Genomic DNA, 13918 nt, shown 5'->3' with positions numbered 1-13918 from the left:
TATGTATATATAAATTATAATTAAACTTAATTGTCAATTTGATTTCGAAATTAAAAAAAATAACATTGCTTCATTTAAAAAAATTATAATATAATTGAGTCAAATTTTTTAATATAAAAACTGAATTGAATACCAACATTATCACATAGTATTAACAGTATCATGTGACATGACCTCACAAACAACAAAAAATACTTAAAAATAGACTGAGAAAATTAAAAAGAATAAAAATTAAAAATTAAAAAAAATAAAATAAAATATTATAAATTAATATATAAAAATGAAGTTGATGTCAATATAATAAAAAGAATATAATTTAATTATTTTAACAAAAATGGAAAGTTAATTAAAAAAAACCAAATTGAATAATTAAAACAAAAATTATAACTAAATAAAAACTTTGCATTTAATAAAATATCAATTTCTTTTGTAGTTCCATAGGAAGATACATCTTATGAGAGATGTCCAATTTATAAAGAGTAAAAGACTTGACCTACGATTACAAACTCTCACAATTCGGTAAATAGAAAATTTTCAAAACTGATGTTTTAAAATATATTAGTTTCGTAAATATATTTATCTATTTTGAATGACCATTCTTAAGTTTAAAAAGAAAACACAAAAACACGATTAAAATTCAAAGAAAATATCATTCATTTATGTATTATCATATGTGCATTATCTTAACAACGTATAAAACGGCATGGTGATTATTATAACAAGTCCTAGTACTCTTCTAACATTATTAAAACATTGCAGAATGGTCAACGAGATAATCAATTCTTTGAGAATTGGTGGGAGATAAGAATTCAAGTTTTCTTCTACCTTATTATATTTATCTAAATATAGAATAAAAATATGAAGATAATGTGCAAAATGTTTTTTTTTGCTTTGTAAGATATAGAATCTAAGTTTGTTTCATTTGGTTGTGTATTTGACCATCCATTGTTTTGGAACAAATTTGCTTAATCATTTCTCCAATTTGTTCTATGTGCGTGCATCGCATGGAACCTTGTACTTTTCAACAATTCTTAGTGCCTTGTACCTTGGTTAAGAATCATTTGGCGTTTTCCATAATCTTTCTGTAACTAACTAATTTTATACACTAGATCCGTTGAGGAAACATATTTAATGGAAAACATCATCTTTCGAAAATAATGAGAATAAAATGAGTAAATAACAGTTGTTTGGTAGGGTACTACAGGAAAAAGGTGAAAATTTCCGGCATAATATTACCGATGGCACTTAGGCCATCAGTAATGCCATGAACAATTTACTTACTGGCGGATATGTGACCGTCAATAGGTTGTTCGATATTTAATCCCTAAAACTTGGGTTTTCCTACCACAACTTTCATTCTCCGAAACAAAAAATCCTATTTCAGTGTTTCGAACCAAAGAATAGTAGCTTGAGGTGATTGGCGTTCTAAGCTCGTCTTTCAATCATGGACACCTTCTCCGTCATTCACAGAACATCCATCGGTTGCGCTTCGTCTGGGTTTGAACGATCTCCTTCTCCAATTTAGGGTTTCCCAATTTGCAAACGTAGAGGGTCTCCATCATTGGTGTCAGGGTTCCTTCAAGAAGATAGTTTTGTGGGTCGTGGAGGGTTTGTGGATTGTTGGTGAGTTAAGCGCGATGTAGGGTTGGTGCATCGCTAGGCTTCGAACATTAAGTCCTCTTCTTCTGCCCTATTCTTCTGTCTAAAGTACCTGATTAGTTAATTGTGTGATTGTGAGTATTATGAATGTTGTGGGCCGCTGATTATTTTAGTTCTTCGATTTTGATTTTGTTTTGAACATTTGAATCTCTATTTGTCTTTTTGTACGACAAAATTGTATAGATTGTGGTATAAATTAATAAACTGAAATGTTGGTTATTAATAAAATAAGATTTATACGAGAAATGGTAGTGAGAGGTGAGCCGGGAGAATAGGGAGGAAAGGGGATTAAATCGCCTTATTGTAACGTGGGGAACAAAGGGGCTAATTGAGAAGAAGTGGAATAGAGCGAAAGACGTTGAGTTATCCGAATAATGTTGTGAAACGTGTTAACGTGAGGGAAGTAGTTCTGTGGTCTTGCTGGAAGTTTTAGACGTCTTAGACTTGGTGGAATTTGAGTGCAGTGCTTATTGATATGTTTGAGTCATTTTTATTTCCTAGATGTTTCACGTGACTATATCTTTGGTTGTTTAAGTGCAGCCAAAATATGATGTCTCTATGTTTTCCTTTGGATGAATTATTCGTTTGGACTAAAGTATGGTTGAAAATTACTAACTAGGTTGTGTAAAACTGGATTTATCTAGATGATGTGGTCTTCCAATGCAAACCAAGGGTAATAACTTAACATGGATAACAAAATTGTGAGTGTCAATCTGAATTATTGAGATGCCATGTATATTATCGGTGAAGTAATATAAAGCCTTGTAGATGCTCATAAGTATGATAAAACTATAATTGTATTTGGATACTGGAAATAATTGAATGAAATGGCTTTATCTTTGAAATTAGATGTTTAAAAATTTGTAGATGTTGAAGTTACATGTTATGTAGTTTATCTTTTTATTTTGGGTTGCATATTAGCTAGTGAAGATACTTGGGGTAAACTTGTATGCGATAGAAGTATAGGATATATACTCATTATTATATGTTGTCCAAATTTAAGGAAACATTACTTTTTATTACTGCACATGTGTGACCTAGCTTAATAATTATAAGTCTGTAAAACTGATTAGAACAATGACTGTTTTGGGAAAGTGTTGCATGTTATTGATTGTCAAGACTTGTTTCACTTATACGTTTTTTAGTCAATAAGTTTTGATGTTTTATGAATGACTGAATTGTTATAGGAATTGATGTTATTGCATTATGAATCATTAAGTATTAATAGACCTATATATGTATCATGAAATGGGGATTTTAGTTGTATAGTTGGTGGCTGGAATGTAACTGAAGGAATGCTTTCATTTATGCTTGGCCAATTTCGATTTAAACTTTGACATGATATGGACTTTGTGTGTTGTTAGGCTTGCTTTAAAAATCCTAAAATATTATGATAGATATTTATTTGTATAACTTAGGTAGTAGAACTTTGTTGATATATGATAGTAGTCAGGTGTTTAGGTGTTAAGTGTATGAGTCTAGTATTTTCTTTGGTTGGTTAGATTATCATAGTAGGCAGTGTATAAATAGCACTACAACCTGCATTCTACGTTACCGATGACCTTACCAACGGATATATCCATCGGTAATAGCCATCGTATCTCTAAATTATCGACAGTCAGAATATAATCATCGAAGGTCATAATCCGTCGATAATTACCAACAGATTATAGCTTAAGGTAACTATTTGCAATCGTCGGTAATTATTGATGGATTGGGGTCTTCGATCAAAGTTTTCAGTAATTATCGACAATCGTGTTCATCGGTAACATCCGTCGGTAAAATTACCGACGACCATATTCTGTCAGTAAAGATTTTCGATAAGCTTTATACCGAGAGATTGATAGCCGTCGGTAATCCGTCGGTAATGGATGTTTATCGACAACTTTTTATTATCGACGGATCAAATTTGTCGGTAATTAATTCCCATTTTGTAGTGGTAAGTACTCAATTTTATTTAATAATTGTAAATAAATCAATTTAATTTAAATAAAATATCAAATTCATTTTTCTCTAACGAAAAAAAATAATTTCATTCAACTTTTGTACATGAAAAAAATCCTAAACAAAAACAACAAACCCATTATACCCGTGATTCGAATATAGTTGTACTAACCAGATAAGATGAAGCTAAATAAAATATGTTTTACGTGTGTTTTCTTAGGTTTATCTTTCTTCTTTTATTTAATCATGTATAATATTGATAAGTGTGGTTTACACTTATAAATGAGCTCAATCTTGTAATTGTTACTCATTGGAAAGATGTAATTGGAAGTACAAAGTGTGTAATTATTATACGGGAAAGTGTACATGTTGTCAGTCATAATTCGCTAAGCGCAAGACATAATTCGCAGTGCCAGAAGGAAGTCATTCGCACAACGCACTAGAGCTATCGCTGAGCGAATGTCATCAGTTGAAGAGCAGCAGTTAAGAAATTCGAACAACACATACACTTGTGTGCTGAGCGAATTAATTAAATGATGGCTTAAAAGACGTAACAGAAAGACAAAAATGATCTTCTAACACAAATAGAGCACGAAAAATACTGGAGAACTTCAGAAGACCATCAAGAGACACTTCAAGGCATCAAGACTTCGCTTTCTGCAAGGAATTCTTGTAAAAAGTATGTTCTACATGTCTAGGAGAGGCTAGTTTTTCTGTTCATTTGGAATTGGTTGTATGACTCTACATTAATGTAATTTTCTTGTGCAATATATGTTTGTGTTCTTATGCTTTTCTTGACTTTCTTATGATCATACGGAAGTATAATTTTATTTAAACGTTCTTTTGTACTAGGAAGTATTTTTAGAACAGAAACGTAAGAAAAGCAACTAAAAGTAATTACGCTAGGAATAGCTTTTGTGCTTTTGGTCATTTTCAACATCTGAAATTAATGCAAAGTTATCTATTAAATTAATTAAGGAATTAATAATTTAATAGATAATTTTAGAACTTGATTTAAGGAATTAAATCAAGATACGCTTATGTGAATGCTTGAATAGAGAACGTATGTTGTTCAGGATGTTACTGTAATGTTAGTCTAAGACTAATTCGTGTGATCTTTATTCCAATTTTACAATCTTAAATTTTTACATTGTTAATTTCATGCTATTTTCCAAACTGGAAATCAAATGTTTTCATCAGTAATTGATTTTGATAAATAATCTTGAAAGAATAATGTGATTCAAATTCCCTTGGAAGAATGATACTTTACTTATTCATTGTATTACTTATAACGAGTATACTTGTCAAAAAGTTATCAAATATTAATATGTTTTCTAATAATTTTTCTATTCAAAGATTTATGTGCAAAAGTAAAATAATAATTTTTTTTATCAGCAAATACGTGAGAACTCAACTAAAAGTCATTATAAATAAAAGACAACATCAACGAAAGTGAAATTTTGGTAGTGTAATTTGTTTCTATGAAACTTCAAATCTATAAAAGAAGGACGTGAGTATCGCCACTCCGAGGTTTACCTTTAAATCAAATCATAGTTAGCCAATCTATCAGCAGAGGAATTGTCTTGAAGATAGGGGAGTTTCCAAAAGCATATCGAACCAAAGTTAAACATATTCTTTGTTTTTTGCTATAATTCATTGTATTTTCATAGTAAGGGACACGTCCATCAATTGATGACATCTAATCTTTGGTTGGGAGAACATGGTATTAGAGATGTAGTTCTCAGTCTTTGGTAGTCACTTAACCTTTACAAAGTTTTCGATAATCGAACAACATCTACTGGACACGAGATACCCGATATCAGGTATCCAATATAAGGTATCCGGTTTGTATTTAGTTAATTAATCATCTTTAAATCATAGTTGATAAAAGTAAAGAATCTTCCCCTATAAAATACAAATTTTATTCTATTGAATGTGAAAAATCCTTATATTTTTTAATGAAATATTTAATCAATGACGTTACCCTCTCATTTTTTGTAGTCTAAAGGAAAATATCATAAATTTGGACATTAAGTTCTAAAAGATTAAATCAAATGTTATAAAATTAAATATTCATATCACCTACAATTAAATATATAATTTTTTAAACATTTTATAGAGTTAATTGAAATTCAATTCAACTTCAAACTTAACTAAACTTAAAATGATATATTGTATTGTAGGACCACTCGGTCAGCCAAAGGACCAGGCAGTTGACCATCCAGTGAGAAAACGATCGACTGGTCTCGAAATTATTCTGAGCAATAATAACCATGAATGGGAAGTTAATAAAAATAATTGTCATTTATTGACAATTAAAAGGAATAATGTCATATAGTGGTGATTAATGAATCAGACCTAATGGTAAGCTCATTATAATAATTTATAAATATTTGTATGATAGAAAAGGAAGATAATTTAACTCTAATTATTAATATTTATTAGAAGATTATTACGCAAAGTCTTTGACTGACTTGAGCATCGGAGTATCTTTTGCAGACACCTTCACCTATGGCTAGGATAGGAAGAAGAGAGAGAATAGCGCAACTAGATGATGGAGCAGACAACTTTGAATGCTTTAGGTTAGGGATCTCAACCCTACCGAAACATTTTGGCGCCCACCGTGAGGCCGAGCGACATCCCCATAGAAGCACGAGGAACCAGATGGGCGCTCGGTCTCAGCATTGTTGCTTCGGTTATAAAAAAAATCATTACCTGCATATTCTTATTCTCGTACTATTTACTACTAAGTGCAAGGTTATAAAAAATTGTTTTTACAAAAGCCAGTATAAGAACAGATAAGTCCAAAACTCTATATTTGTGTTCAAAATATGGATGAACTTTTTTTGATATATATATTTGAAGGGGAGAAAATGAATCCCTTTCTTTTTGCTTTTGAGATTTAGTTTGCTTTATTATCCTTAGCTACAGTTGCAAGGAATTACCAGAACATTTTTTATTCACAACAAGCTGGAGAAGGAGCAGAAAATCCTGACGGCATGGGTGGCATGGGATGCAATGCAAAACTCATTGTTAACCCCTACAAGCTAAGGAGCAACATCAAGAGCTACAACCTGTGCGGCATGGGATGTAATGCGGAACTCATTTCCATTGACTTGGCTAAGGACCTTCTCAAAGCCAACCCTAACTCCTACGCCCTAGTGCTTAGCATGGTGAACATAACCCTTAATTGGTACTTCGACAACGATTACTCCATGCTCCTCTACAATTGCATTTCCCGAATGGGCGACATCGCCATCCTCCTCTCCATATACCAAATAACCTTTATGTTCGAGTACAAAAATAAATAAATAAATGATAAATTAATTGATGAACTGACCACTTACTTTCCTCATGAAAAGGAGGGTATTTTTAAATTCTGCAGTGAATGTTGGAAGATTTTCAATGCACTTCAGAGGGAATGCTTTCTTATTTGTCTCCATTCTGATGTAAACATGGTCATCTCTACATTAACTTTAAGCGATAAATTGTACTCTTTGACCTATGTATTTTGAGGCTACTTTTCAGGTTCATATTTGCGGGAGGAATATTCATACACAATAAGGGATATCTTAAAACAATTTATATAGTCCATCTAAGGCTTAAGTACAAGAAAGGCTCCGTGATTGGAGTCCCTCGCCAGAAGCACCCTCCATGAATGGGGTCTTCAAATGGTTGGGATCATTCAGTCTCAACACATCCTAATGCAATTATCTCAACATGGATAGGCTTTAATGTTAATTGCTCAAAAACGTGTTAGCCTTCCTATCTCATGATTTTGGGCCATTCATGGTAGACCATTTTTCTTTTGTGCAGGATATAGCCCGGACAGACCTTGGTCTCTTTCCCGCTCGGTCACAAGGCATTAAGCACTAATATGTCGGCCATGAAACCTCTGAATATCGATATCTCATTTTTTATCTTCAAACATTCAACCGAAGACCACCGGACAGTCTCACTTGCCCGGTCGTCCGGTCTTATAACAAAATACATTAATATTAATTGTTTAAGTCATAAATGTGTTAGTCTAATTGTTTAACATTTTTTCTGATCTTTTAAAGTTGACCATTATTCTTCAGTGTAGAGGACAAAACTCTGCATACAAATCACTTGGCCAACTAGAGCTTATTGCTTGGTGAGGAATGCTTCCGTAGCTCTCACCTGAACCTTTCGGACCTAGGGAACGCTTCTGTAGCTCCTAGAGTATGCACTAGTGTAGAAATCACTTTAAACGTTCGTTATTTTGGGCTTTTTACGTCCGACCCATGTCGGACGTCTATAAGGGTGACATTGATGGGACATCCGACCTGTTTAGTCGGACGTCTACATAGATGTCTAACCTGTGCAAGTCGGACGTCTAAGACCCTGGAATGAGTTTGGCCTCTGTAATTCATTGGATGTCTCTGTATACACTGACTGACGTCTATAGACGTCCGATGTTGCATTAACAAACGTTTAGGGGTATTTTTTATAAAAAAAATTATTTATTTTTGTAATAAAATCACACCTGAAAAGCAGAAAATTGTCCTAGAACATTGTAATATTATATATCAACTCGTTTGATGTTAACAAAGTAGTAAAAAACAATCCAAAACCTAAACTATCAAAAGTTAAAGTTAAACTAAATCTAAATATGTTGAACAACAATAATAAATCTTCCTATCTATGATCATCTTTGCAGAAGATAAGTTGTCCACTCTTGTCTTATCTTCTTAATTGCGTCCTCTGGTATAGAAGATGTACTCTTGAAGAGCTGCAAAATGAAGAAGGATGCATTATGTACCTATCTTACAACAAAGTTAAGTTGTTAGAAACTAAGAATCTAAATAAGTTAAGCATCATTACCTCATTCCAATCATCTGAAATGATAGCTCGAATGATGGTCTTAATCCAAGACATGACATAATACCCACATTCCCATGAATCTAACTACTTATTACACTAAAATGATAAACTAAATAGTCAAGCATTTAGATCCACTACAAGAAATATTAAAATTATATACGGACTATTATATACGGATTTAAATCCGTATATAATTTAAATATTTTATACGGATATTACATACGGATTCTAAAAAAAAATTATATACAGATATTATATACGGATTTTCCGTATATAAATTCCATACATAAAGTTAGCGCGTGGCGGCGGGAAAATTTCATAAGGATATATCCCCTGGAATTCCATTACCCGTATGTAAGTAGAATGAAGTATATTATATACAGATTTCAAAAATAATTTTTAAAAAAACGTACTTTTATTAATTAGAAGCTGAAACCTATCATTCACTCTTTGTTATCCCTCTCGAACCGTCGAGCTACTCTCTCTTAAAACCTCGAGCTATCTCTCTCCTCGAACCCTCGAGTCCTTTCTCTCTCGAACCCTGGAGCTCTCGCCGTCCCTCTCTCGAGCCGTCTTCGCTCTCCCTGTCCCTCTCTCCAGCCCTCTTCACAGTCCCTGTCCGTCGTGCTCTGCTTCTGTGTCCTCTCTCTCTGTCGAAGTGTCCGTCGTGTTCCGGCATTCACCAAGCAATCTCCTTGTTCGTCGGGTGTCGTAGTTGGATGTTGAAGGAGTATCTTCATCTGGTAAGTAAACCCTAATCCTAATGCTTAGTAATCGATGAAATCGTTAATCGCGAACCCTAATCTTTTTCGTTGTTTGTTTTATTTGGCACATTTGTGGTTGGTCTCGCAAGCCGTGGTTGGAGTGTCAATCTTTTCAAAATATTTGTCCCTTTGTCTGATGTGAATATACCATCCTCTTTTATGTGTGGTTTAATTATTAGGACCTTGAAAGATTAATGTGGTTTCTACAACATCATTTTGATGTACTTATCCATTAAGCTTTATAGGACACTTTCTTGCCCATTTTATGCTTTAAGCCTTCTTGTCACTTGCAATTGTTTGTCTTATTTGACCCATGCAAGATGGTAAGAATTTTATGCCCGTGAATGAAAATTGCTTACTAATAAATAAAACTTTAATGTCTCCAGATAATCCATATGATGTTGCTGATAAATGGCTACTCAAGGAGAATCTTCCACTTTCTTTTCGTGAACAAGTTGTACAGTTCATTCTTCAAAATACCGGACAAAACAATGTTACTTTTGATGCCTCATTTCGTGATCCCTATACTGGCTGTAAGAATAGTGTTTGTTAAATAACAGAATTGATGGTGGTAATTATCCTTGTAGTCCTCCTTTTTTACTTAATTGCTTTTTACTTTCTGTTTCAGCCCATGCTTACGTACCAGGACAACCTTCTCATTTGTCTGGTAATAAAAATTCAGCTTTATGTTGCCATTCATGTGTTTCATCATGTTCATCTTGTAGTTATCTCATCTTTGTATGACTCATCCAATTTTTTATTTTTTTTTTTAATATTTAATGACAGATATTTCTGCAAAACCCACTTTCAAGCATATTCCTAAGGTGTGCTTTCATACCCTTTGTATTAGAGGTGGTTGACATATTGTCTTGGGGAAATACATTTCAACCTGGGAGTTCTTAAGTCTGGAAAATGCAAATGATCTGTTTTATCTTTTACTTAGTAGTACTTTTTTTTTCCTTTTTATTAAAATAAAAAAATGCATTTTTAATTTTTAACTTGGGTTACATGTTCTGTGGGCAGTTAAAGTCCAGCTATGTAGCAAAGTCCTTGATCCCAGCATGTTATATTTTGTGTGCCCTAACCTAAGTGTAAATTTATGTATAATATTAGCATCTGATCTGGTATGTTGTGGCATAAGCAATTTGTAAATTTTTTATTTTGATGTAATTGTGGTCTATGTATCCTACTGTTTTTTTGTATTAAAGATAGGGATCCCTTGAATCAGTACATGGAGAATATTGCTCTAAATGGAGCTCAATAGGAAGAAATGACTATTAATGTTTCTTGATGATGCCCTTGTTTATTAGTTCCAAATGGGGCTTCACTTTAGAAAATTGGTGTCAAGTAACTCCAAAGTTTTGATTTCATCGTTATTTGGCCTTTATGGTCTTGCTATTATTAGCTCATTTTTACTGCTACTATTACAAGAAGGCCAGCATATCATCTTTATAGAATGTTGCTCAATGGACGAGTAATTTGATTCCATTTGGAAGTGGATGGTACTAAAAGTAGTGTAATAGTTCTTTTAACACAATTTCTGTGAGGAACTTTGTACTTTTTCCCTCTTTGACTTATTATGTAATTTTTTAGCTCATACCCTGTTATTAAATTCTGTTGTCAGAAAGGGATGCTTGTTTTTGATGCTGCTCGGTTTGATGGGATTCTTAAAAAGATTATTGAGTTCAATAATGCATTACAATCTGACCAGGTAGATATGGTAGATATTTTATTCTTCTTTGGTTATTAATTTGTTATAGATACGGTTAAAATCATATACTTTTGGCCAAAGGAACTTCAAAGTTGCCATGTTCAGGATTGGGGAATGTTTTAATCTTCCATGTCTGCTTTACCCATGATCATTTCGAACTCCAATGTGCTTGTTGATGATGATAACTTAAACTGCCTTTTGATTAAAGACTTGAAATCTGAAGTTTATGATGTCCTTTAATACGGACTTAAACATGATTTCCAACTACCTATGAGAAACTCTGCATATGAACTATGTATAAGAATTAATAACAATAAAGCTGCACATTTTAGCAAGTGGGCTTCAACTTTTACGGAGCATACATGAATTCAAAAATAAAGTGTGCTGTGTAAATTGGTTATATTTTTTGAATCTCATGCAGGAAAAGCAAAACTTGTCTTTGACTGAGCTCAATGTTTCCAGACTGGGTGCCATTGTTAAAATTCTGAAAGATACTTCACATTATCATTCTAGTAAATTTGCAGACTCTGATATAGACTTGTTACTGAATCTGCTTCGATCATGGCCTATTGCAATGATATTTCCTGGTTAGTTATTGTCTCTTGTTTTGCTCCTTTTTGTTGTACTTCAAGAAACTTTTGTTGCTAATTTGAGAAAATCATTGGAATTTCTTTTTTTTTCAATTTTTTGTCCTCATTTATATCAGTGAACTAATCTAGTCTTTAGGAAAATGGTCTCCTTACTTATTGTGCTTTTTCTATGCAGTCATTGATATCATAAGGATGATAGTTCTTCATCCAGATGGGGCTATTTTACTTAACAAGCATTTTGAAGCAGAAAACGGTATCAATGTTAACCATAATTTTGTTTTCTGACATTAAATTATGATAGCAATCAATAGAATCCCATTTTTTTTATGTGAAATTGGTCTGAAAATTGAGAGAAGTGAGAACCACTCTAGACTCCCATGCTTGTAGTGTGAGACTCCCGTCCCATACCTTGTAATTGAATCCTAGCATAGTAGCATCTCATCATGCTTCCCCTGCACCAGTGATCACGTGGGTTGTCTGTACACTAACTCTTTGACTAGTCACACGTAAGCATTGTTATGTAAGTGGTACCACCCCACACTGCTTGTTTGCAGTTGACGAAGAAGAGATTTATACCAGTTACTATATATGCTTTCAGAAGTTACCTTAGTAGTTAGTTATCTTTTCTCTCCCTTAGTTTTGTTCCTCCACATTGTGCCCCTTTTGACCCCTTGATTATACACTTTGGTTATCCTTGTCTTTCTACCAGAAATATGACAAGTTCTGATACTCCTTGATCTTGTAGAATATTTTTTTCTCTACCTTCTGCTGGTGTGTAATCTTTCATTGATTTTCTCGTGTGTTATATCCAGACATTATAGTGGAAGTGATTAAGAAAGTCACTGTAAGTCCGACAATTCCTGCGAATCTGTTGACCAGCATTCGTGCTGTGACTAATCTCTTCAGGAATTCATGCTACTCTATAATCATTATTCACATAAATGATATTGGATTGGTTTTAAGCTTGTTAGTTATCTTGTAAGTTCATAATGAACTGTCATCATTATATTATGATGGATGCAAATCGTTACCTTAAATATTTTTGTAATGAAAACATGTTGGTTGGTGTTATTCACTATAACGGTTGGAGGATGAGCAACATACAACCAGCTTAGCAGAATGAAGAACAATGTCTTTTCTGAAGAATATCAAGGTTCCTTCTTTCATGAAGCAAACAAACCTAAAGATGAGCATGACAAGATATTCATAGAACAAGGAGTCTCTAGAAGCAAAAAGAGAAGCAAGGGATACTTTTGTAGTCTTAGCTGAACTAAATAAATCTACTACTGTCTAGTATGATATTTATCATTGTAAATGGTTTTGACATAGTGCCAACTTAGATTTAGATTGATAAGTTTGTTTATTATGAGTATATATTAAAATTGTGGTTGTTGAATATGTAACACATTATAATAGATTTATTAATGTAATTGTTTAAGAGTTTGTTAAAGAAAAAGAGTTGTATTTGTTTCTTTGAATTCTATTTATAAAAGATAATTCTTAGTATTTGAAAATTTGGCAATTGTATTTGATATTTATCAACTATATAGAACTTTTAATTATTGAGTGCATACGAGAAATCAGTTTTTTTTCGTAAAATAAAAAGTTACATACGGATTTTTCCGTATATAGTTACATATAGATTTTTCTATGTAGTTATATACGGATTTTTCTGTATATAATTACATACGGATTTTATATACGGATTTTTCTGTATGTAAATTATATACGGATTTTTCCGTATGTAAATTATATACAGATTTTTCCATATGTAAATTATATACGGATTGTTCCGTATATAAATTATATACGAATTTTTCCGTATATAATTTAGCTACACCTTTTTTATATATGGATTTTTGACCGTATATAATCCGTATGTAATATCATGTTATATACGGATTTTTGATATTATATACGGATTTTAGCTGTATGTAATTGGAATTTTTCTTATAGTGATCATTCAATAAGTAGTAAAATAAATTAGAATTATAAATGACTTACAACCTTTGGATACCGAACGAATACTAGCTGACATCGATTTTTACCCATTACTCTATTTAAATTGAAAACACAAGGTAATATTAATATAACTATATTTATCATAAAATGTGAAGGTCAAAATGAATATGAAACATAAAAAGAGAAACACTTACCCTTGAAGCATGTTTCTTAAGTCATTTTTCATCTTCTAGTATAGCGAACAAAACCATACAATTTTACATTATTTGGGAATGATGAACATCAGCTGCCAATGAGACCTATCATGATTCATAAATAGTTAGTAAACTAATTAAGAAACTTTAATGAAATTTTACATCAAGCAACCCATACCCATCAATGTATGGTACAAAGTATATGTCTCTGTTTGACTCAGCCATCCATGTTTCCAAATACTTTTGTTT

At 32.5% G+C, this 13918-nt stretch overlaps 1 protein-coding gene across 3 annotated transcripts; it reads left to right on the top strand.

Annotated features, from left to right (window-relative positions):
* Positions 1-9572: 9572 nt before the first annotated feature.
* LOC128194043 (protein DOA1-like) lies at positions 9573-12428 on the top strand. 3 transcript variants are annotated; one of them, XR_008245334.1, is made up of 6 exons: positions 9573-9745; positions 9841-9879; positions 9999-10036; positions 10837-11510; positions 11689-11766; positions 12326-12428. XR_008245334.1 is itself a non-coding variant. In XM_052868617.1 (4 exons), exons 1-4 carry the CDS (start codon positions 9589-9591, stop codon positions 10960-10962), a joined length of 360 nt encoding a protein of 119 aa, XP_052724577.1. In that variant the 5' UTR covers positions 9573-9588; the 3' UTR covers positions 10963-11676. The 3 variants fall into 3 exon arrangements, 1 of the variants encoding a protein (XP_052724577.1); XR_008245333.1 differs by lacking the exon at positions 12326-12428 and having other exon boundaries at positions 11689-12033; XM_052868617.1 differs by lacking the exons at positions 11689-11766; positions 12326-12428 and having other exon boundaries at positions 10837-11676.
* The last annotated feature ends 1490 nt before the right edge of the window (positions 12429-13918 follow it).

Source organism: Vigna angularis, chromosome 9, assembly GCF_016808095.1.
Source record: "Vigna angularis cultivar LongXiaoDou No.4 chromosome 9, ASM1680809v1, whole genome shotgun sequence".
Classification (NCBI taxonomy): Eukaryota; Viridiplantae; Streptophyta; class Magnoliopsida; order Fabales; family Fabaceae; genus Vigna; species Vigna angularis.
This window is presented reverse-complemented; position numbering and strand designations above follow the sequence as displayed.